This window comes from Ptychodera flava (assembly GCF_041260155.1).
Source record: "Ptychodera flava strain L36383 chromosome 3 unlocalized genomic scaffold, AS_Pfla_20210202 Scaffold_27__1_contigs__length_13241970_pilon, whole genome shotgun sequence".
Lineage (NCBI taxonomy): Eukaryota > Metazoa > Hemichordata > Enteropneusta > Ptychoderidae > Ptychodera > Ptychodera flava.
In genome coordinates, this window is record NW_027248281.1 from 694293 (window position 1) to 720774 (window position 26482).

Sequence of the window (26482 nt, forward strand, 5' to 3'; positions counted from 1 at the left end):
GATTGATTGAGACAAAAATCAGATGCAAAAATGTATGGTACTGCCGCGTGCTCAGATCGTTTTGTGTCCGAGTTAGCCATTTCGAGATCTGTGTAGCAGTACGTCAACATGACGTTGAAGCCATGTGTGTGACCTCGTGTCACGCATTCGTAACTTGCATGGATTTGTTCGATTGACTTTATGAAACAATTGCACTTGATCCAGTTTCAAAACCCATGACCCGTTTTACAATATTCAAGGCAGCATGAAATGAAATAAAAAGGAACTACATGAGCTAAAATAATCATTCGTGTGATCATCTGAATACAGCAGCTATGTACGTACGGTTAGGGTATACAGTATAGGTTCAAAGGTCGCGTGTGTTCAAGTGTGCTCCACACACCCGGGGGTCCACACAATGCATGGCCGCGGCCGACGCTACGCAGTTGTCAAAGTTTCGTACGTTTGTCGAAGTAGAAGTCGATGCAATTTCAAATCTTGTTCTTGAAAATACCCGGTATCAATATTTTCGGGCTTCTCTTTATTATGAATTGAGTTTTAAAGTCAACATATTTCTCAGCAGGCATGCTCCTCTGACTCAGAATTGTAAGTGCAATATTCAGTCCCGTATGATCTTGTCCGTGTGACTGTTTTGCCATGGACGTTTAAAAAAGACGTCCGTGGTTTTAGAATAGCAATCTGGCTACAGACAAACATGTACCGATATTTACATAGGATTCACATAAAACGTGTGATTTTGAATGTTATTCAAGAGAGAACTGGAAGACTTTGAATGAAAATATGGATGTAATGTATGAAGTGCTTAAAGTGCATGAAAGATCTTACTTTATCCTTTTATTATGGGATTTTTTCTGATGCCATGGAGTGATGTGTGTATTGCATAATTAACATAAAATTTACGTAGTTATTGTTATGCAAATTAGCCGATCCTGTTTCAGAAATTTCTGGGGAGAACACTGAACGGGGAAATGATCATGAATCATGACAGGTCAGATACAAAATCATGAATCATGAATAAAATAAGAGACAGGGCCGATTATTCAATTTCATAAATAAACTACATCCCCAAAATTTCGAAGAACGTAATCAAAATTCACCACCATGAAGTGTAGCAAAGATTGAGAACAAATCCTCAAAATATTATTTCAGGGAAATTCACCCAAAATTTTCTGAAACTAAATTTGCAAAGTATTTTAAATATATCCCCAAATCATTTCCAGGGATGTTCTCACAATTTGCCTGCATATGGTGCTGGCAACCATGAGCCAAAAAAAATCCCTAAAAATATAAACTTTGCAAACTACTGTTACTAGACTAAACTTGCAAAGTATGTGAAATATATCCCCAAATCATTTCCAGGGATGTTCTCACAATTTGCCTGCATATGGTGCTGGCAACCATGAGCCAAAAAAAATCCCTAAAAATATAAACTTTGCAAACTACTAACTATTACTAGACTTGCCTGAGGCTGAAATAACAATAGCAAGTCTTCAATCAAAAGCAACCCTATTCTAAAAGGGACCCACTATGCTGACACTGCTCTCTCCAAATATTATGGTCTCTCATGCCAATGCTTTTATCGCACTGATAAGCATAATAAACCAGAATACTCGGGAAACAATCGGGTACACTCCTGCGACGGAAAGTTTGTCACTCCGAAGAATGAATAATTACCGCACAGGTGGTTCCCAAAATTCCAGTGCTACGAAAACGACCATGTCTCCAAGACGTTAGCAAGAACACAGACCGGGAGAAATTTGTCTGTGGCAAGAAACACAAAATGAGCTCGAAGACAAGGCGTCTTGTACTTACCAGCTCCCTATTCCCTCTCTTTTCTCAAAAAAAATTCATTCCCCGTGCCGGTCCGTCAGGAGTCGCAGCGCCATTGTTGTATTTTTGGGTACACAACAAAGGGGGCTCACTGACGTACATTTGGCTGTCGCTCGACGCAACCGGACGTCGTTCTCACCGAAGTTCAGTTCAGTGAACATGACGTCTAGTCCTGGAGTCCCACAGGAAACTGCAGTCTAACTCTGCAGCAGCGGCACCGTACCGAGTAGAAAGCTATGTACAAATACGGTAAAGCACAGCCAACTACAGAAACAATAACAACAGTTGACTGTAAACAACAGGACAAGGGTTCATCAAATCAAGCGCGCTTTAGACCAGCTGTACAGTCGGTTTTATACCTCTAGCCAGGTCATGTGACAAATACCAACCAACCTATAGAAATCCCTTGACAACTTCCACCGTTGAGGGCTCCAGCACCGATGATTGCCCAAATACACAGGTTGAGTTCTGGTCTTTTTCACACCAGTACTGGCAGTAGTTGGTAACTCGACCCCGTGTTATATTTTGGGCTCCAACACAAACGATCGCCCAAATACAACGCGGGGTCGAGTTGACTCGGGGTCGAGTTGACTGGGGTCAAGTCGGTTTGGGGTCGAGTTGTCCAGAAACCCTCCATGTAACCACAGGCGTGATGTTTTCTGGGTAGTTTCCAGAAATTATATTTTATACGTTTCGACGTTCTCTTCCGTAACCTAGCGTGATGTTTTCTGGGTAGTTTCCAGAAATTATATTTTATACGTTTCGACGTTCTCTTCCGTAACCTAGCGTGATGTTTTCTGGGTAGTTTCCAGAAATTATATTTTATACGTTTCGACGTTCTCTTCCGTAACCTAGCGTGATGTTTTCTGGGTAGTTTCCAGAAATTATATTTTATACGTTTCGACGTTCTCTTCCGTAACCTAGCGTGATGTTTTCTGGGTAGTTTCCAGAAATTATATTTTATACGTTTCGACGTTCTCTTCCGTAACTACTACGGAAGAGAACGTCAAAACGTATAAACTACACTTATAGAAACTACCCGGAAAACATCGCGCCTGTGATGTAACTTTGCAAAATCGCAACGACCTATAAACCATCACAGTAAGTTCGTTCTCCTTTAATATGAGAGATAGCCAGCTACTTTTAATGGATATGATTTGTTTATGCGCCAGTCAATGCCAACCCCCACCCCCCCACCTCGGGGTTTAGTGGGGGATTTGGAAATTAGTCCTGTGAAATCTGCCAAATGCCCCACCCCTAGGGCAAGACAATCTGGAAAATCCCCACCTAAACCAAGTAAATCCCCCACATATGGGGGTGGGGAATTTGTAAATTCCTACACACAACCACTCTTTGGAATTTCCATGTCGTAACAACCTGCATCAATATAAAAAGTTCATGTTCAACTTTAGAACAATTTTTATCATTTAAAATAGGGTTTTGTGACATTTATGCTGTTCACAAATGTCTATCACAATCAACACAAATAGATCCAGGAAAATAAATGATACTTTTCGCATTTGTTTTTCAGCCACTTATACTGTGACCAGATAAAAGTGTTGAGGTGTCACTGTCACGTAATTCACCTATTTTGGAGCAAGAATTTACAATATTTTTCAGTCTAGTTTGCTTGCATGTATGTTGTCAGGCATATACACATTTCAGGCTAGAACAAATTATTAAATTAGATCAAAACATCAGATGTATCACACAAGACACATCGCCTCAATAAACTAATTAAAGCTGATGAACAAGATACATGATGTTCCATCTCACAAGTGCAGCTTTTTTGTCTTCTCGCTCTCATGTTACAAGCACAATGACACATTCTACGTCAGTCATGCACTGATGTAAAACAAGTAGGAGAATGAAAATTCACAATGGTTCGTGTTTATTCATCACAAAACATGGCAGAAAGATACTGTGTAAAACTCAACAGAACAGATGATCAGAATGATCACACTGATGAAACAGAACTGTTTCCCTAGCTATATGGGTCATCATGAATAAATTTGATAAAACATTTAGCGGACATAAAAGGGAATCCCGTCGTGACCGAACATGTTTTCCGAATACACAAGCAATTTAAAGGGACAAAGTCGGCCATTTTTCACGAATTTTGTTTGATGTGAGATACTACTTATGTTGTTTGACATGTCGAAAGATACCGAATGAATGGCTGACCATGCTTATATTCGACCCCGGTTTTAGACACGATACATGCAAACCATCACGAAAATGAATTCATGGTCATGACCATTAATTCGTTTTCGCGATGTTTTATTTAATTTGTATAAACCGGGGTCGAATATATGTATGGTCACTCATTCACTCAGTATCTTTCAACATGTCAAACAAAATAAGTAGTATCTCGCATCAAACAAAATTCACGAAAAATGGCTGACTTTGTCCCTTTAAGTTTTATCAAAATAGAGTTGACCCGGAGGTCTTTTTAGTGCTGGATCATGTCGATGACGCATCGTGAACGTCCGAAATGTCACGCTCACGTGGAAAAATGTGGGAAATTTTGCGTATGGTATGTTCAATTTTCCAAAAAATAAGAATACACGGCGGATGAAAATCATTTATTTGGTTATCGATATTTCAGCCATCAATCACAAATATACTGTCATACACACCTCTGAATATTGCTGCATCGCGTTCATCAATAGCCTGTCGAAAAGCTGCTTACCGGCCCACATGGCCTTGACAGCCACCTTCCGCCATGCTACCGCTCTGAACAACAACATACCATTACCAGGGCCTGAAAATTTCTGTTTTTCCCACTGGTCCCAGGACCAGTGACCTTTTTTTCACTGGTCCAAAGGTAAAATCCACCGGTCCTCAAAAATTTGCATAACAATACAAGAATGATTCATTTCTCATACTCATGTTTATATATGCAGATTGGTTTTACTGGAGTAAATCTATCAGATTTGCTTGGGATTTACATACAGCATAAACTGCCAATCTTTGTAATACAGACACACTGCATAAACATTTACTTGGTAGTTTGCTCAAGTTCTTGTACACACACTTGACATTTTTTTTTTACTATTGCTATAAAGTACACTTCATTTTTATAATTGCCAAGCGGTTGATTCTTTCCCATTCAAATTGTAAAAAATAGGTTGAAAACACCAAATACCTGAGAGGAACTTCTTTTTCGTTTGATAGCAATAGCAAATTGCCATAACGCTGTTTTGACAAGCTAGGCGGTTCTTGTTAAGGTCATCTACAATCGAGCTAGGGGGTCTTGACTATAGAAGAATTCAGCATGGTGACCTTCTAAATTCAGAAGCTTGCTTGCTACGGACGATCGGAAAGTTGTAATGAGACTCCTTTCAGAGAATTTTACTGCAAAATGCTACTTTGATAGACAGAGATGTAATATTTTCACACAATTGTGGGGTTGCTGATATTTTTAGCTGAGGCTATGGTCTGGTTTTTACCACATTAAATTTTACATGTAAAATGAGTACGTGGCCCCGTCATTTGATTTTTGCAGTGCAGTGGCTAGTGCATGGATGTAAAAATAGCTATTTTTTACATCCATGGCTAGTGGAAGCACATCGCCTGGCTCATATCATGAATCGCAAACTGTAATAGAGTAACTGATTTTCCTTAAGAGTTTACGTTGTGATGAAAGAAATAGACTAAATTTTAAATGTTTGATTGACTTAAAGACGCAATAATTATTGTAATTTTGTAGGTAGAAGACGTACTCTCTCAATGGGCTCTTGTTCGTCTCTGCTACCTCCATGGTTTCAGTAACTTCGGTAATTTGGGGGGGACGTAGTTTCTAATTTTTTCGTCAAAAGACACCAGAACACAATCTGGAAAAAACTGGAAATTCCCTTGCAAAATAAATTGGCTCCCGTTTGCACTGGTCTGCGGACTTTTTAGAGGTAATTTGTACTGGTTCGGGATAAAAAATTACTGGTCCGGGACCTCGGATCAGGGTAATTTTCAGGCCCTGCATACGTGCGCATGCGTAGTTATTTACGAACATTTTCTGGGCCTGTCCGTCAAAGGAATAGGGGGATCAAAACAAGGCAATTGCCCGGGCCCCACCCCTTCGGTCACAGTTTCATGGCACACACGGTCTAATCCCCCACATTTTTCCCGTATCGCCCGAGGTGGGGGGGGGGGGGGGGTTTACATTGACTGGCGCATCATGGATCTTCAGTCTGATAACTGGGGGTGCTATTTGCATATGCTAATGAGATTTCCTTTCGAACGACGCTCGGCAGCTCAGCCCACAGTGTGACCGTTGGCCAGCTAATAGAGTTTTTTAGTCGCGACAAAATCCTCTTCTTTCACCGATAATTATCATCGGAGACCAACTAAATCTCTTCAGTTCGGTTTTCTAAAGAGGTAAGTGACTTTTCAAGGCTGTGTTTGAAGAATGAACGTGAATTTTGCGATTTCAGTGATTCTTCACGGTACGATGTTGCACGTCGAGCGCGGACTTTTGTTGCTGTACCAACTACGGTAGCATGAAGTTAGGCCCCCAAAACTAGCATAGTTCGTGTAATTATACTATAAATTAGCTTTTTGCGGCAGAATTTTGTCTGTTCAGGCTAGGAATTTGATGTTGGGCGGCAAAATTCGCCGCAATGTTTTGCCGCTAAAATCCAATATGGCGCCAACTCAACACCATAGTGTGCCGTACGCTATACACGCATACACGCGTACTCGCATACGATCGTAGTGCACTGTACGTATTTATAGATCAAATGTTGCTTTTCTTTGGAAAAACACGAACATCAAGTGACACTGTAAGGTTACAATACGTAAATATAATGCAACAGTTATTTTACGCATTTTTCTCATTTTTTTCCAGGGTCATCACAGCCCGAGGAGGGCTTCCAGTCGGGTCTTCCCCGAGAAAAGCTTGTGTACATGGGTTTATTGGTTGTGCACTTCTCGCCTTTTTGACGTAAATTTGGTGTCTGATTTGTCTCAGCTTGTTGCTTTTTAGATCTTTGAGGCTTAAGTATTGATTAAACTTCAGGTACATTTACAATAAAACTGTTGTTTACATTGCATTGCATTTAGAACGTTCATTAATTTTCTGGGTGAACTGTCGTTTTGTGTGATTGTGAAAGATGTGATATTTTCGTTCATCAAAGGTGAAAAGGAGTGGTTTGAAAAGGAGTTGTAAAGATGCATTTATTGGAAAGATATGGTGCTGAGACCGTGCAAAAAAAGTTGCAGATCAATAATAAAAAATATCAAAAGGAATCTGTGCCTAAATGCTAAGAGCAAACAAAGTTTGCTTGTAATTAATGATCATCTGCTGCAAGCCAATATGAGAAACAATAAGAAAAAAGTTCACTCATAATGAAGTGAAACACAAGAAAAGAACTTAATCAAAGAAGTGTAAACAACGCACATAAAACCCCCTTAGTTATTAGAAATCCCTCAGAATAAAAACTATCAATTCCTGAAATAACAACATTGAGTAGAGGCTTACAATTTATCCCTTCGTCAAAATGGCCTATCATACATGTCATGAAGAACAAAAATGATAACATTTACAGAATGAGAATAAAATTCATCATGAGGCACAAATGATCTGTAAGTCACCCGTCCAAAATGAAATCGAAATGGGTCAAACACGCACACAAATCACAACTATAAACTGCTTCGCGGTGATAAACTGGGGATATCGGAAATCCATTTCAACACAACCAAACCGAACAAGTACGATCTTCTCCTAGACTTGTATAAAAATAAACAATTTGAAAATGATACGATCATACATCTCGATCCCTTGAAAACACATAATACGCACACCAAAGTGGTTTCTAATACCCAAATCACACAAAAATCCTCCAGCATCAGCAAATTTGTTGAACATCAAATTCCCCGTAGCTGCCTTGGCCAAACACACAAAATATTGGAACACATAGGCTACATGTATACCTTACAACTGATTGTACAGACCAGCCAACGCATATGTATCAAAAACACTCATGAATTTGTCAACAAGCTACATAAAAAATACCAGATTGTGCATTTATGTGCAGAAATATATACCCAACAAGCTGAAGGAAATCGAAATGGGTACCGCAAACAAAAGTAAAAGGGCTTCTCGTAGACATTTACAGATCGATAAACAAATGACCATCGGACCTTTCCTCAAATTTGAAAAGTGTACCAAATCCAGTAAAATACCACTATGAAGTCGAAATTTGGTATGCATATTCAATTGATACTGATAAAAAATCTGTTGAAATTTGGTCGGTGTTCAAGACCCGGAAGACCATTTTCTAGCCCCAGTTCTCCTTCATGGACAGACAGAAATCGCGTTATGCAACAGAAGGCAGTCATTATACACATTGAAATTCTTTTGACAGCATGTTTATTTGTTCACGAGAAACTGTTTATATCCGAAACAAATTACTAAAAAATACATACTACCTATAATTTTCACTCAGGTCAGTGGTATAGCGTCAATTCCGGCATATTTAGGCGACCCATGCTAGCTTGACCTCAGCTTACTGAGACGATCCTAGTTTTGAAGTGAAAACGAGGCTATTTTTCTGAGGGCGCTGTTCAAATTTCACCCCCAGTTATCAGACTGGTTGACAGTCGCCAGTCGAAGGGAATCGAGTTTCTTCGGAAGAATGAATTTGAAATCGAATATGAGCTTGAATAAAAACTTCGACCTTGTAATCGTTTCCTGTTCTTGAAAAACGTACTTGTGTGTTCGTACTTGAGACTGAGTGTTTGTTGCGGACGACAGTGCCCTCAGTCACATCTTACTCAACCGACTCTTAAACAGAGAAGCAGAAGGTGCCGTGTTCCTGCAATGGATTGTGTTTCGTGGACAATGATGTCGTTTCTGTTAGCATTAGTCACCATCAGCTCCTGTCAACTCGTTGTCAACGTCAAAAACGACGGCGGAGATCTAAGCCAAGAAAGCATTCAGTCAGACACTACACAAGATATCATCACCCTAAAATTTCCTAAATCAGACGGCACTCTTATTTTGATGTTAATCGACTTTAAAGCGGTGAGTAGACTCCTCTTTCCTCTACTGCCGCATACATTCAAAACACAGTTGCTTGAGGTTCTATACACGGCTAAGGCCGCTGGTACATTAGAAAGCGGGCTTCGCCATGTTTATGTTTCTCGAACCAAAGGGGCTGCCTGATGCAGGCAGGCTATTCCATTTATCTACAATCCTGGATACAAAGAAATATTTCCTGGTGTCTAGCTTGACAGTTGGTTTGCTGAGCTTGAAGTTGTGTCCGCGTGTTACTGATGAGGTAGCTGGTTTAAGTGATAAATTGATACTGTCATAGTTGTTCATAATCTTGAAAGTCTCTATCATATCGCCTCTGGTTCGTCTCTCTTCTAGTGTTGTCAAGCCTAACTGGTTTAGTCTCTGTTGATAGCTCACGTTGCGCAAATCTGGGATCATCTTAGTAGCACGACGCTGCATTTTTTCTAAGTGTGCAATGTCTTTTTGAAGCACAACTAATTTTGTGTTTACGTCAGAAGCGAACGTCTATTGGGCTTTGCCAATATTCATCGAGTGTCATGCAGTGCAGTACGTAATTATGCGTACGCATTGCTGCGGATCCGTAGCCCTATACACGCGATTGTGCAATACCTTAGTCCAAGCTTAGTCAAAGCACAAGGGGTTGTCTACATGTCTGTCCCCAGGGGTGGGTAGGTGTTTCGTTGTATCGCTAATAAAGATATATTCTAATTTCTACCAACCTTTGGTGTTTCGGTCTGCGTCTATTATCTGATGAGTTTGAGTGCCTAATAAGCCAAAGTAATCAAGGGTAAATTACTAATCTGTGGACGCTCTCACCAGATTATCACAGGATTAAATTTGACAAAGTCAATAACGAACGCACCAGCAAGGTCTAACTGAAGAAAGGGCTGAAAGGGCTGTTAGCCACTGTGGCGAGGCTAATTGTACTCCGTGAAATAGCGAAATTATGAAGTGGCGAAATCATGATTTTCGATTTTTTCCAAATAGTAAAATAAACAAATAAAGAAACTACACACAGAGAAATTACCTGCCACCTAGAGTATGCTTTATAATCGTCTCCTACTCTTACTACTTGCATATGGCACAAGACCACTAATTAATTTCCCATAGGCCACCACAGTAGCGTTGAGCTCGATTTTCCTATTTTAAAACATTCAGCGGGACGAATCCTCTTAACAGATGTTAGGTCAATGTCAGCTAAGACTACTGATGAATTTTTCGTGTGGGCAAGTCCACGGAAATTTTGAGATAGGGATGAAAATAGCGCCCTCGGTGGTGTTTTTGACAAAATTCAGGCTTATTGTTATGATTTCTATGGCCCCCAGAACTCTTCATATTACCACCGAACGCTTCAGCCATTATTCACAAAGTCATTTTCTGTCACATGAAAAATATTTCGACCACAAGGTTATTACTGGCATGTGTTTTGCAGTATAAAGAAAAGGCACTGATTAGCGATGATACCATTGTCGTTTAGTTTATTTGTTTGGCTGCCGTTTTATCACATACTCCTGCCAAACTACGTGTACGCTTACGCAAAACATTTTTAGCTCCCATATATGCATATGTATATATGCAAATGGGAGGTATTCTTATAAGGTGGCAAAATGGCGTTTGTGTGTATATATGTCTGTATGTATGTATGTATGTATGTATGTATGTTTGTCCGTCCAGATCAAAAACTCCCAAACCGCAACGGCTGCTGTCTTAGTATTTGGTGTACAGGTGCTCCTAAGGGTGGAGATCTGAATTTGTTCAAATGAACATGTCAGTGCCAAAAATATGCAAATGAGTGGAAAAAAGGAAAAATCCTGCAAATGGCTAAAACTCACTAAGCATTGGTCAAATTTGGTTAAAACTTAGTATGCAGATTCCTTTAGGTATTGTAAATTACATGTGCAGAAATTGGGGTGAAATTTGCCTGTTTGTATTTTTTGGGTATTTTTTTCTGTTTTAGTCAAAAAATCTTGTTCTCTGAAATCGCTCGTCTGATTGCTCTGAAAGTTACCGTAAAATTCCCAATTGAGGCCGCACCTCTAATTGAAGCCGCACCCTGACTTTGAAACATTGTCTTGGCTCATTGTTTGCCCATTTGGGGTTTTTGAATTGTACCATAATAGAAGCCGCACCCCTTCTCTCAGCCCATCATGAAACAATGCATGCTGAAATTCACACCAGCTGGCTTGCAATGCGTCATTGACTTGTGCTAATGATTGACAGGTGTCTTTCTTACAGAAAAAATACACAATAAAAAGTTCCTTTTTAACAATACTACCATTAGGGGGGGGTCGCGCGCTCAACTAAATTCCTTCACTGGGGTGTGCTCATTGAAATACGTATGAAAAAGTGCCATCATGAAGAAGGTGAAGTCGTCGTTCAAGAAGAAAAAAAACGTGTAATAAAATAAAACTATTTACAAACTTTGTGTGTGTTCTTTTCTGTTCTTTAATTTTTATTTTGAGCAACGGTTTTCTTCACTGAAAAGCTAGCGAAATTTGGTTCAGGCTGGCGCGCGCTAAAAAACGGCGCGTTGATTTACGTCGTTGCCGTAACTTTGAGACAAAACCCGGAGGCCGTCTTTCTAGGTAGAAAAATCCTATATGTGTCATTTTATAGACCAGAATTCGACCTATATGATGGTGGTTACGTATCGGAAATCGGCCAAATGACAGCAAAAATACACCAAAATAAAGATTTAAAACTTAATTTTCCTTTTTTTCTTCCGTATGATTCATATTATACGGAGCCAGTTCATAAATATTTGAAATTTCAGCTTTCTAATGATATGAAAATTGTACGGATTCGAGTGAACATGGTCTCCGGAAATTACAAAATACTTTCTGTGACAGAGCGTATATAGCGCAAGCTGTCATCATGGGGGGGTCATCTGAACAATAACGCCGACCCGGCGCTCAAGAGTTTTCTGACCTCATGGAGCTTCTACGGATTCATATGCAAATATTTCAAGTTCTCACAAAGATAAAATTTCGGGAAAGTTTTCAGGTAAGTCAAAATAAGCCTTTTGAAGTTGTTTTTGTGTCGATCTGATTTTTAGTTCGAAATTAGAATGTTCATTCTTTTCTGTACTTGTTGCCATGTTACGATCTTTTTCAGTTTGTTGACGTCGCGTTGTCGATCGAATCGAACGATTTTAAATTCTCCCTACTTGTGGTGGTGTGCTGAAGTCCCGGGACTTCGATCAGCGTACAAATGATCGTCATACATGTTTGAAAGTTATGAAATGTTCAAATAAATTGTTGTGTCCAGTTTCCGTTGTAGCTGTTGTGTGTTCGTCCACTAGACGGCAAAATTTGCGATTCGCGTTTTCCCGCGTACCGTCAATTTGATCCCGGAAGTACCGGTAACACAGGTTGCGGCCCGAGCGAGCGTTCAGAATAGGGAATGTAAAATCTATGTAACTGCGATTTTCGTCATGATTTCACTTTAAAAGGAGTTCCAATCGGCAAAAATACTATTGAAGAATTTGAAATTCTCGTTTGCTAAACCGCGAAAATGAAATTTACCGTGACTGAATTATGAATGAGAATGTAAACATGAATGATTGATGGGACGGCCTTGTCGCAATACAGTTTAGGGACCGTGGTTTACATTGTGGACGGTAACATCGCAACTGCAGATTTACTTTCTGGAACTAAATTTCCAGTACCGAGCAGTTCAGTTTACACTTCTTACCGTTTATTAAATTCCGTCGATGTCAGATAAACGTGTACGTAAAGCTACTAAATTTCGGAGCTGGAAGACAGATCAAGTTAGCATGAATCAGCTGAGCGATCTAAAAATAGCTACTGTAGACGTCTGTGCGGAACTTCCGGTTTATACATCCGTGGTGTTGCAATGCGAACGCTCGGTGTTTTTCATTTCTAAATGATAAAATTCAACACTATGAAGCAGTAACGAAATGATCGAGCAGTATTTAATATTTTGCTGACGTAAAATCGAATTCATGACGATCTTGTATCGCTTATAACATGAAGACAGACCATGTGGTCATGCTTGCATTGTGCTTATGCCCTCTGTGGGTCATTGAGTTTTAGTGTTTACTATGTATTGCGTCTATTACTCACTGCTGTACTGATGAATATGAAGTTAGCATTCAGATTTTTTATTTGTAATAGTTATCCTGTTTGTAAATACTACTACTACTACTAATAATAATAACAATGATGATGATAAATTGTGATGATAATGATGATGATGATGATGATGATGATGATGATGACAACAAAAATATTCATTTCTATAAAAAAAGTCTGGTAATTTCTGATTATTACCAATCTCAGATGGCATGATGCAATCTACAAAATGACTTCATTTGAAATATAGTAATCATTAAGAGTTTTGAAAGATAAAAATATGATCTATTTTTTATTTTTGCTTTAAGGTCATGACAAAGATAAATCAAGAAAAATATATGTAATTGGAGAAGAGTGTGACCGAAAGGGGATAACAAGAGAGATACTGGAAGGAAATGGTGTTTATGCTGTAGAAAATATAACTGAAATGGTTGTAGCTGAGCTAGAAATTTATAGAGCCAAACAAGGGATAGAGTGGAAGAGAATCTGCAATTGGATTGACAATTTGTATGGAGAGAGAAACATCTTTCAACAGTCACTGCGAACTTCTTTGCAAAGTATGACGGCAAAAAGAGACAAAGCAAAAAGAAACCATAATATTGCATGTATAGAGCAGATGAAACAACAAAAATACTGTCTACCAATTAAAAGAGATATGTCATCAAGTGCAAGAAACATGTACTGTACAATAATTTGTTTATTTTATTACACTGTCATACTTCTTGGACAAGTTTCATGTATTTTCAAAAGAACTTCATGATGGCTGACCCAGTAAAGGAACTTTGAAAATCTTCACAGCTTCCTGTTTATTAGCGCAACACACGTGTAGGTCACACAGAATACTGAAAAGAAATACTGTCAGAGCACCATTAACTAATCTTTTAAGGTTTTGTTTCACTATTTTGATGGAGTGTGTGTCAGTTGTTCGATCTTGTTCTACTCCCAAAGCATGTTGACGCAAACACTAATTATCTTATCAGTCAGACACACTGTTATTGTTGACATTTCAATTGTAGTCTCGACTAGAATTCACTTGTAAACATAAACAACACAGATAACACTCTCACATGATAACTAGATAATGTGAACCTGTGCAACTTACCATGCTTTAGGGAGTAGTTAAAGAATCTACAATAGGTAAAACGGGGAATTCTAAGGCGCGCATGCTTACAGTAACCATTGTACAAACAAACCTATGTGGCCCAAAGTGACCATAGAAATATGTGTATTCCTGTGTACATGCTCACTCACAATGTTTTTTGTTTGTACTCTATCACATGACTTATTCCACGTTCATTTTCCATGGAACACTACAGTAGTCTGCACACAACATTTTTATTCCAGAGTAGGCCCACTGACACTCACAACAACAGTTAAGAAATCACTGAGAAATGGCAAATACTATGGCTTTCTAATAATGTCATTTCTGTTGTCATGGTGATAAGAAACACCTATAATTACATAAAAATATTCTCTCAATGATATTCAAGCAAAATAACTTAATTGAATATTGTTTTTGCTTTGAATATGGATATTTGAAAGTTTTACGTCAAACCAGTATTTGTTGCCATGGAAACCAATTCATAATATAACGTTTCCATAGAAATCATATAATTTGGCATTTTTGACAAATTCTGATACCACCAGTGTAAAGAGCACCCTAAGAAACCTATTTGTGTGGAAAATCTTCTGTTTTGGTTTAAATATGAAGAAACTATAAAGAATTTTAAATTGACCAATGGCAAGTCACCATATCCTAAGTTTTCAGCATTTGACCATGGTGGGTTTTATCAATTTTTATGAATTTAACAGTTTTTTTAACGAGAAAACTGTGTCTCATTGAACAAATTTCATTTTGGAAAGTGATAGTATGGAGAAAATTGAATGTAATTTTTATGTTAAATCAGAAATTTTTAAATTCCTTTCAAAACGAGAGCGGCCTAAATATGTTAATTTATGCAAATTGGCACTTTTACTACACTTTACTCAAAATAATTCACAAATTTTTTCACTTTCAATTGGCGATATCTCGGCCATTTCTGGGTCAATTTTGATCAAACAAAAAGCTTTCTGTTTCTTTTTGTAAGATCTAACAGGAAATACCATTGCAATATGCACATCTAACTTCTAAAAATTTCATGTGACCCCCCTACTACCATTGTGCATTTTGTCAATGATAGTAACAAAAGTACAAACAATGCCCCATGTATCGGTACGTTTGTGTGTATGTTTGAACACGGCCGAAGTTTTTGTCAGTGTGGTATAAAACACCGCCATAGTCAATACCTGATGCAACAATTTTGAAGCAACGGTGTTTGTGTACAAGTTAAAGTAGTTGAGAGATTGAGATACCATGTTTCAAATACGTAGTTTTCATTCAATACCCACGAACCCTTACCGATGCCTGACGTACAACACCACCACCTGCATCATTATTTTTGCCATAATGAACTGCCATGCCTATACTGTACTGTGGCTGTTGAATGACCATGGTGGGTGCGTATAAGCTTGTACAGGTTCCGTTTTTGATCATGAGAAAATAAAATTTGACCGCAAAATAGTTCACAAAAACATGGCAGTAAAGTTACCAAAGGTCATTCACTTGCCTTTATTGCACTATTCGAGTACGAGCCACCCGTTCGGCAACACAAGACGGCTGTAAATCAAGGGGACCCATCTGCAGTGGACGCTTAATTTATGCTAATTTTATGCACGATTTTTTTTCAACACCATTTGATCTTCTATTGCTTTCAAAATCGACTTACACGTCCAAAGAAATTGATTGACTGAATACAGAAGTGACATTTTTGTGAAATTTCAGCTTCCAAAAACCCCTTGAAACCACTTGAAACAAAGACATCATGCCCACTGCTGATCAACATGGCCGACCTTAGTGAGACTATTCTATTTAGAGGACGGGGTGACCAGGGTCAGAGAATCAAGAAAGTGCTGGAAAAACGTGTCATTTTCCTTACGATGCTGTCAAGGGAACTCCAGTTTCCCATTGTTTCAACATCTTTTAATAGTTTCCTTATTATCTAAAAGGAATTTTACCAAGTTTAACGACCAAATACACTCTCCTAACGTTTCTATAGGAGTTACACTAGGGTAGGGACTTTTTATGCGGGTAATTTATTCACGCAGAATTCATTGGTACTAATTTGCATAACAATAGCGATTGCCCCTGCAATGCTTGGTGAGCATTGAGAAAAATATCGAAACACAGGAAATGTACGTAATTGAAGCCGCACCATGACTTCAGTGCGTGGTCCCAGGGGTCCCTCAAAAATGTTTCTAATACAAGCCGCGGCTTCAATTGGGAATTTTACGGTAATATTCATGTTCCTCAGGATGATCGCAGTCATGCTTGTACAAATTGTATTGATATTATCATATTTATTATTTTTGGGCAATTTTCCCAATTTTTGATAAAAAATTTTTTTATCCAAATCTACTGATCTGATAGCTTTGATATTTGGTATACAGGTATTTAAGATTAATCTCGATATAATGTATAGAAGTTGTGATGAACCTGGCAATATTTTTTCGGGGAGGGGGGGGGGGGCAATTTTTTTCCTTTTTTGGTCAAAAAAATTTTTCTCCTAAAACTACAGATCTCGTAGCTTTGATACTTAGTGTACAGGTTCTTAGGGTTTATGTTAATAAGATATATTGAAATTAGGACGAAATCTGCAATTTTGTATTGGGGGAGGGGGGGGGGGCAATTTTTCTCATTGATGGTCAAAAAATTTGTTTCTCAAAATTTACCAGTCTGATTGCTTTTATATTAAGTAAACAGGTTCTTAGGCTTTATGTTAATATGATATATTGAAATAACCGGAAGTTGAAATCTGGAATTTTGATTTTTGGGGGCAACTTTGCGAAACTGTCAATTTACAGGGATATCTTTCATTTTGTATTTTTAAGATAATGTGGTGATTCAGTAAGCATTTGATATGGTAAACTGTATTTGGTGTTGAAATGCAGTAAAAAATAATCAGAAAACACAGCTGAGGTGATTTCAGCAGGTTTGATTTCCAACAAATATATTCAATTTTTTTTTCAATGTTAAAGAGTGAGGGAGGGGGGTTCCTGGCAGATTTTGAAAAAAAATCCAAACAAATGTCAATAAAAAAATCAGCCAGAGAAGGTTTGACAAAAAGAAAAGGTGGGATAGTGGGAAAAAAAGAATGTACAATATATCGGATAAAAAAGATAATGTTCCTCATCAGTCTCAGGGCTCGAAAATTCTCGCCGCCCGACGCCCGTGACAAGTGAATTTTGAGTCCGGGCAAGTGAAAACAACATTCTCCCAGCCCGACGGACAAGTGAATTTCAATGAGGCCACTGTACGTATGCGCTGCCACTCTCTCTAGTTCTTTGAGTGTACATCTTTCGATTTGGCCGGCTGATAAAATAACTCTGTTCTGCTTGGTTACAAAATGGCAAAATATTGACGTCTTTGCACGCTTTTATGTTTTTTTCTTCTCATGAAATCATGTCAGGATGCCTCCTCAATAGAAAACTACAGCTTTACAATAAAATGTTATAAGGTGTTGAAACAATTTACCCTCCTTCCTACAAAGTTGCAATGTATTGAACAATTTACTCTCTACAAAGTTACAAATTCCCTTTTACGTGAAGCAAACATTGTTGCTGTTCAATACTGCAATCAGGGTCCCTCTCAGTCCCTCATGGACGGACCATACTACAATACATCATGGATGTATAGTGACTGTGAATACACTGAGGCTTGGCTTTGCCTGTGTGAGTCCCGCGTACCGACGTCCTTTTTAGTCCAAGTTTTACCTACATTGCTTGAATGAAAATTTGGCCTGCAATTACTCAGTTTGATAGTAAAAACCATTATTTTAAAGGAAACTTTCACAAACAGAGTCAGAATACAAGGGAAAAGGAGAAAAACTTGAGGTTTTCTGAAAGGTCAAATCTGGGTCATCTTATGTGATGTCATGATGAAGACCCCTTAAGTACACAATTATTGTGCAAAAGAAACCACCTAGGGAGGTCTACTAGGTACAATCTTATGATAAAAGGTAATTTCTTGCTTTCCAATTTAATGGCATTTAGCTTGACTACCAGTTTTAAATTAAATTTTATTAACAGTTATGGCAAAGGGAAATTGTCAACAGTAGTTGCAGTAAGCATATCCATTTCAAATCATCACATTAATATTTCTGCAGATTCCTCCAGTTTAATGATGTAACAGTGAACATCACCAGACATTTCTTGATGATATCAAAATATCAAATGAAAATGTTCCTGGGCTACAATGTTATCATTATCATTAAAACTATTACTACTCTTTAAAACATTGGGAAATGAATTGAACAATATCATCGTGTCTTGTTTTCAAGGATTTTGACCTGACCCTTTTTGTCTCAAGAAAAATACTTATGCTGAAGAGATGCTATTGAGCCTGCTTAATCACAACTATGACACAACACCACAATACTTGTATCTACACTGTCACAATGCTACCAAATACTTTCTTCTGCATAGAAAATTGTATTTGTGTGGCTAACAAAACCTCATAAGGAGCTTGTAGTGTATATGTATGATAAGTTGTCATACTGTGAACACTGACTCAATGCTGCAGAAGTATTCTGTATCTGTGGTAATATACACTTCACATTGCTACCTGATTTTTAGAATTGCCCCCTAATTATTTCTTGTGGCAAAAGTTTACCACTAGAAATGAATAAGTATTTTCAATCCCTTCAATGTCATAAAAACACAGATAATTAATGTAATAAAAACTAAACAAATATTTCTTTAATGTAAAAACTATCATGAACAACATACAAAACATCTTGATTTGTAAAATTAGAAACTCCTGAATGCCGAGAAAGCTGTTGCTACACTTGAGATCATAAACTGTTTAAAAGTTGCTCAAAGTGGCTACAAGAGTTTTGATTTGGCTAATGAGTTGGCTAATCATTTTGGTGACTTAGGGGAACCCTGCAGTTTATGCACATACCACGTGGTAGAAATAAACTAAATGATACTGAAAGTTTTACATGGGCACAATTTGACACAACACCGTTGGCCTATATACTTACCCTTGGTGCACCTACCTGACTTGCCTATTTAACACAAGGTACCAGTCATGATGACACACATGACAATGTACCGGTGTTGTTTTATTGAAATACATTACATGTCCCCCCAAAATTTAATTTGTCCCCATTAAGACCTACTATGGGTCACTGTGTCCCCATGCTAGCAAAAGCTGGCTGAAACACTGTGCATGTATACGTTACATAAGATATTATTTTTGATACACAGACTAAGGACACAAATTTATCAGTAAGTTACAGCTACTGTTTCTTTACAATGACATGAATAAAACTGTACACATCTACTCCTTAAATCAACTGAAATTCAGGGCAAGTGAATTTTTATTGCCCTATGGCAAGTGAATTTTTAAAAAAATTTTCGAGCCCTGAATCTTCTAGACAACCCCTTTTATCAAATGGTACACCCATAATGTATTTTTGTGTGCAATTAACTATGCAGTGTATTTTAGTTTAAAATGTCAATCAAGTTAGTTAAGGATTTGTCAGTGAAAGGAAAAGTCAAGTTCACCACAGTTAAATTTCTTAACTTTATCTCTTGTGTCATCATCCTTGTGTAATTGGTTAAGTTTGTAAGTTGTTCCAGATGTGGATGTACCAGCTGTTGTGGAAGAAAACAATGTTTACTTTTTCCTGTAGGGTTTCTGAGCTAATAAAAAAAAAGATTGTATGTTGAAATCTCTCCATGTATCTGGTGCATGGGCAAAGTGTAAACATTCGTTGCATGTTATGTATTTCAGTCTAGGTCATATATTGTAACTGAAAAATCAAGAACAGTTTGCTGTGTGCTTGTAAAAGATAACATATTTGTCAATAAATAAACTGCCTTGCTGATTGATTGTCCTAAAAATTATCACAGAACAAGAAAAGGAAAGAAACTAATCAAATTGCTGTAACATATTCACCCTCAGTGTCTGTAGGCTTACAAGTACTTAAAGGTATGGAAATCAATCCCAGGGCCTAGGAGTGGTACATGTACAACAGTGTGTATCTTTGCGTCAATGGCGGAATAAACGATGAGTGTATCTATTTATCCAGGAAATCTTAATCCCGACTGCTATGTTTGTACGCACATAGAGCCAGTCGACGTTAGGGACTCAAAAAACAACACGAGGAACAAACAGACAGGGGTTTTGAACAAAATGTAGCCGGTACTTCACCGATGTCTGTAACTCCATACATGAAATATTCGTAGCTTGACGCACTTTGAACATAGCTCGTAACAAGGGACAATGGAAAGCCCATGGTACTACGTGTGCAACTATAAGAGCCACTCATGTAGTTTGTGAACAGTGAAGATTTTTCCGATTAACAACTTTGACAGATGGTGGACTGACCTTCCTACCGCAATTGTTATCTCCCTCGATTCAGCACAAAATTTTCGTATGGACTGTTGATGCGGTGTTTACAGTTGTTACGTGGTGGTAAATCCTAGTCGTATTTACGACTGCTGCATGAACAGTCACTGAATAAATTTTGTTCGCATTTACGAGCACTGGATATTTTTACAGTTTTTAATCGAAAACCGTCCGTATATGCGTATGACAGTGACAAAAACAACACAAGGAATCTGGCATATATTGTTACTGAATTACTTTGACCAAAAAAAAAATAACCCATATGTCGAACGGTGATCATACAAAACTCTGCAGGTTTCTGGACTAAACGACCCCAAACCAACCGGATCTCAGTCAACTGTGCCGGGCTCAACGTCTACTCGATCAGCGTCAACTCAAACTTTCACTCCAGACAACTTTACCCATCAAACTGGGAATATACTAAATTTAACTTGAAAAAAATTCAAACTGTGTATCGTATTGAAAAAATCTTACCGGGGCCACGGAACAAATTAAAAAACCAACAAATCCCAACAGAAACAGTGGAATGATCATTAGTGTGCAAGGTCGCTGTATTATATGTCAGGGTAAAAAAAATCCAGTTTTGAAATTTCTGGACGGTACAAAAGGCGGGGCAGAATTAGACAAGATTACGACCAATGTGTTACCGCCGATGGTACATAACTTTCTGTTGATAGCAGGTATTTCGGTGTCCAGTGAGAACACTATTCCCAATATACCATGGCTGTTGATTTGAGCTGCCTCCGATCGAAAATTTTCTATACAAAGACATGATATCAATAATTTTGCGAGATTCTAAGTACCCACTGTCTTCTCGCCAAATAGCTGCGATCAAGATCATTATGATAGAAGCAATTGACCGCCGAACACCTGCTTGCTGTTCTTATACACAACGTGTAAAAAATGATTATTCCTGCTGAGAAATACGACAGCAAATATTGCAACGTGAATTTCTTACTATTTTCCTCGCAATGGTTTTACATCTGTGTCTATTTTAACACGGTCACTGGACCATTTCTGACGATTTTTACAAACAAAGAATCAGCTCACACTCATCGTGGGAACACATTGCAAAGACGTTCAAAAAATGTTCATCACATGAAAGATTACCGTAATCCCCGTTTCAAAGATGTAGGAAATGTATAATGTGTTGTTCATCTTGAAAAATCCCGAACTGCAGCCTCTAAATACAACTTCCCGACAACTTGCCGACAACTTTACAAGCACACTCCGGTTATCACATGACAGTTGTAACCTTACATGTGCTGCCGAATCAAAAGACTTCAAATCAAAAGCAAAAAAGTATAGAAAAATATCAATATCCAAGCACTGTGAAACAGAGTAATTTTGATAAGGTCAATTTATTGTATATTATAAAAAATCTCCAGGCCATTCGGAACAGCGTAAGATTATGATTTCACCCGTTCGAATACTACACTCACACGGTAGGGTAAAAATGTGAACTCAGAACGTCATATACTGCTTCCGCCAAGCGAGTCCGCTTAGCTAAAGATGGTAAAATGACCATAATTATTATTGCTAATCTCTAAAAATTTTGCCGAACATTCGTTAGTAGTTGTCGAATTTCTTGAGTTTGTCCGAAAACTATTTCAGTGAATGACGTAAGTTTCAAGACACCTGAGTGTGAACGCAATATCGGTATCGGGATAGCAAAATCAGTCACAGACAATCAAGGAAGAACATAGGAGTCTATTAATCTGCGAATTAAATGAATCCTAAGTTACTAGGAAAGAGAAAAGGTAATGTTGTGTCCTGGTTGGGAAAGAAAAGTTGATTAAGATTTCAAAAAAACGTCAGATAATATTAGAGCAATTTAGTAAAAAACAAGCTCAGAAAAACGTATAGAGAAGAACGACATCACGGCAATCTTCAAACCTTTCATCATGTTTCAGTCTGAACGGTCAACATTTGATGCTATAATCTATGTCAAGTGTCTCTTTTTGGTCAAATCTGACAGAGATGAAGCAATCGCGATTAAGTTTCATCGCCCCGACCCGACAGAAAATAATGCAGTTCATGGGCACCTGTATAATCGTGGCGTGAACGTATCCAATGGCCGTCCACTGCATGGGTCAATGACTGTGCATCGCCAGCAAACAACGGTTTTGGACGTCACGAGAGCATTTTTCCGCAGTCTGTGAGCGGTTGAGTGATTTGGGTTGGCTGCATAGATCAGAATCGAGTTGATTTCGGCCGAAAACAGTTCGAAAAGTAGTTTATCGTGTTCCGTCCGATTTCGGCCGAAAACAGTTCGAAAAGTAGTTTATCGTGTTCCGTCCGAATTGGATCCGCATGTTGCCGGTTTTGTCCATGGCAATCAGCAGAGCTGTGGTGGGAGGCCGTATAATGCCGGGAACACACGGCATCGTACGCAGGGCTAGGCGACAACATACTTCCAAAAGAGATCTATCGTAAAATATCGTACTGCAGGTCAACATACACATCACCCATTCATAGGCCTAGAGCTACACAGATCAACAAACAAACAGGGAGAGGCAATCTGCTTGAAACCACAAATAGTTTGTTTGTGTCTGAACTCATCTGAGACTCGTGTTCAGTAACCGTTGGTCAAGTATTTTGCACAGTTGTTAGAATCGTTTATTCATTGTTGACATCGTAATCGATCGAATGTACACAACAAATGTTTGATCGTTTTGCACCTTTGCGCGTCCCCTCGTGATTGGCAGCTGTTTGAATGCTTTCATCTATTGTTTGTTGGACGCTTCGAACACGGCATCGAAGCAATTTTCGCATCAAAAATCAACTTAAAATGGAAAAAATGAGAGAATTTCGCCAACAAGGTGATGCCACAAGTATTCACAAAACGTAATATGTTGGAACAATGCTTTAATTTACACCATGGTTGTTGAAAGCTCCAGATTTTCGGGAGCATTCGTTGACACTGTTATCATGTGCCACTCATGTTGGATTATGAATGCCCAGGGAGATAGGGGGTATTTATAGGCTCCCCCTGCCTTTAACTAATTTATCATTACATTCAGCTTTTTGTTATATCTTTATCACTCTCCATGAGCCAAGGCACATTTGGGGGCCAATGTCATCACTTTGTGCCAGTCTGTGTATGTCTGTCTGTCTGTATGTATGTCTATGTTTCATACAATTGTTGGTTTGTTTTGATAACTATATGGGAGCGAACAGTGATATTGTCACTATTTTTAGCTCACATTTGGTTATACCAATGTGAGTTTATCGTATAAGCTGAAGTCGATGGCGTCTGTATGTATGTGTGTGTGTATGTATGTATGTATGTATGTATGTATGTATGTATGTATGTACGTACAGTATGTCTGTCAACATCAAAAACACGCAAACCAGTGCACGTTTCAGCTTTGTATTTGGTGTGTGGATGCATCCTGGGCTATAAATGGGATTTTGTTCAAATTAAGTCTGCAATGCCAAAATTATGCAAATGAGCTGTGCAAATGGTCAAGAATTAATATCTCGAGAATCGCTGTTTTGATTGCTTTGAAAATTTGTGTGCAAGCACCTTAGGTGATTCGAACCATATACAGTTTTATGAATATTGTGAAGATATCCTTAATTTTGTATTTTTGCCGAATTTTTTGGTGATTTTTCTCATTTTCAGTAAAAATTCTTCTTCTCTGAAACCGCCAGCCCAATCGCTCTCAAATTTGGGTTAGATCTTTGCAAGGGTGTTACTCTTCTAATTTGTTGAAATTATAAATTGGAAAAATTACTATTTTGGAGCAATTTTGTCATTTTTGGTCAAAAAAAATTACACAGTATTTTCTTTTTGAAACCCCTGGACAGACAGCTTTTATATTTGGTACACAGACGTACAAAGATGACAATAGTTAGATATGTGGAAATTGTCCTGAAATATATAAATTTGTATTTTTAAGATAATATTGTCATTTTTGGTCAAGTAAACTTGTTCTCAAAGTTACTTGTCTGATAGCTTTGTAATTTGGTACAAAAGTCCCGAGGGATCTTATTAGATAAATTTTCTTCTCAAAGTGTTGGGAAACCCCAAAATTTGTATGGTATATGTTAGGTAATTTTCTCAGAATGTGACCTTAAATGACCTACACCAACCCCGGATATGTTGTGAGACAGTTTTGAAGGCTGTGAACATAATTTTGTCTTATTTGGTATCAATTTGTAGGAAAATTTGATCCAGAAAACAAAGCTGAGGTGAATTTTTTCATTGCGGACCAATTTTTGCAACTTTTCTTTGTAAGAAATACAAGAATTGATGAGAAATTTGGATCCAGGATAATTCCAGATGTTGTAATCACCGCCCACAGTGAAAGGCATTTCACTATCTGTAACTAACTTAAGTGCTGTTTACATTAGAATGATAACACTCATCGCATTAATTAAAAACATCCCCAAGGTTGTAAATACATTTCCTGTCATCTGGCGTTATTTAATACCAAGGGATGGAACATTTGGTATTCAGGAAGGGGTAGGGTCCAGAAGATTGATGAGGTAGCATTACTTTTTTACCAGATCCCTTCTACATTTTTTTACCCACTCCCACCTTTTCTTTTTATCAAGCCTTCTCTGTCTATTTTTTGTTGTTTACATTGCTTATGTATTTAGGATCTGCTTGTTCCATTGCTACAGAAGTTGATACGCATGTTCCTAAAGATGACCTCCATTACTTAAGTTGAAGACCTTATTTGCTTTTGTCATTCTTGTTTTTCCTCGTTTAAATATTTCTCGAATGGACCAATTCAAACCGAATGTGAGCACACTGTCCTTGACGGTATTTATTTATTTATTTTGGGGCAATTTTTGCCTTTTTTGGTCAAAAAATTTTTCTCCTAAAAATACTGATCTGGTAGCTTTGATATCTAGTGTACAGGTTCCTAGGATTTATGTTAATAAGATATATTGAAATTAGGATGAAATCTGCAATTTTGTATATTTGGGGGCAATTTTTCTCACTTTTGGTCAAAAATTTTTTTTCTTAAAATTAACCAGTCTGATTGCTTTGATACTTAGTAAACAGGTTTTAGGGTTTTTGTTAATATGATATATTGAAGTTAAGTTGAAATCCGGAATTTTGAATTTGTGGGCCAACTTTGTGACACTGTCAATTTTACTTGGATATCTTTCATTTTGTATTTTTAAGATTTTTTTGGGTAATTTTATACCTGCTGGAAATAAGAGGATATAATGTGGTGATTTAGTAAGCATTTGATATGGTAAACTGTATATGGTGTTGAAATGCGGTAAAAAAGCATTAGAAAATATAGCTGGGGTGATTTTAGCAAGTTTGGTTTCCAACTTCTTCAAATTTTTTCAATGTTAAAGAGTGAGGGAGGGGGGGGGGAGTTTCTGGCAGATTTTGGAAAAAATTTCAAACAAATGTTAATAAAAAAATCAGCCAGAGAAGTTTTGACAAAAAAGAAAGGTGGGAGAGTGGGGAATAAAAGAATGTACAATGGATCGGATAAAAAAGATAATGTACCTCATCAATCTTCCAGACACCCCCCTTTATCAAATGATCCAACCCCGATATATTCTTGCATGCAATTAACCATGCAGTGTATTTTAGTTTAAGATGTCAAGTTAGGTAAGGATTTGAAAGGAATAGTCAAGTTCACCACAGTTAAATTTTTTAACTTTATCTCTTGTGTCATCATCCTTGTGTTATTGGTTAAGTTTGTAAGGTGTTCCCACAAGCGCTCCTTAGCTGGGTAGTCTGCTAAGTAGATCGATTTTCGGATCGATCTATTGATCCCGTAGTTGATATGCTCGCCACTGCCTAAATACTCACAAGGTGTGCAACACAATCACTCAAAAAACACGCGATTGGGGTTTTCAACTGGCCGTGCGCTCACACAAAACATTCATAACTACACTCCCATATACCTAGTTGGATCACAAATTTAACCATCTCCTCGAAAATCACGCCGATGAACGTGTTACTCGCATCATCTTGAAGAAATCGGCCGTGCTTTGAGACCAAGCGCAGTGAAATGTGACCTGCAGAACGATTCTACCATATGATGTAATTTATTCCACTACTGATTGGCTAATCAACGGCCAAAACAAAGGTCATGGCAAGACGTC

General features: G+C 38.0%; 1 protein-coding gene and 2 long non-coding RNA genes across 3 annotated transcripts in view; all 3 read left to right on the forward strand.

Moving 5' to 3' along the window:
- Positions 1-6022: 6022 nt before the first annotated feature.
- On the forward strand, positions 6023-6886 carry LOC139126534 (uncharacterized). The gene is made up of 2 exons (XR_011550624.1): positions 6023-6207; positions 6677-6886. It is a non-coding gene; the product is annotated as an uncharacterized lncRNA (long non-coding RNA).
- Positions 6887-8512: 1626 nt separating this feature from the next.
- LOC139126529 (out at first protein-like) overlaps positions 8513-26482 on the forward strand; it is a 72726-nt gene continuing 54756 nt past the window's right edge. The window contains exon 1 of the mRNA XM_070692585.1: positions 8513-8858. Coding sequence (XP_070548686.1) covers positions 8651-8858 — 208 coding nt within the window. The 5' untranslated portion in view covers positions 8513-8650. The remainder of the gene's footprint in view (positions 8859-26482) is intronic.
- LOC139126535 (uncharacterized) lies at positions 11322-13734 on the forward strand. The gene is made up of 2 exons (XR_011550625.1): positions 11322-11851; positions 13251-13734. It is a non-coding gene; the product is annotated as an uncharacterized lncRNA (long non-coding RNA).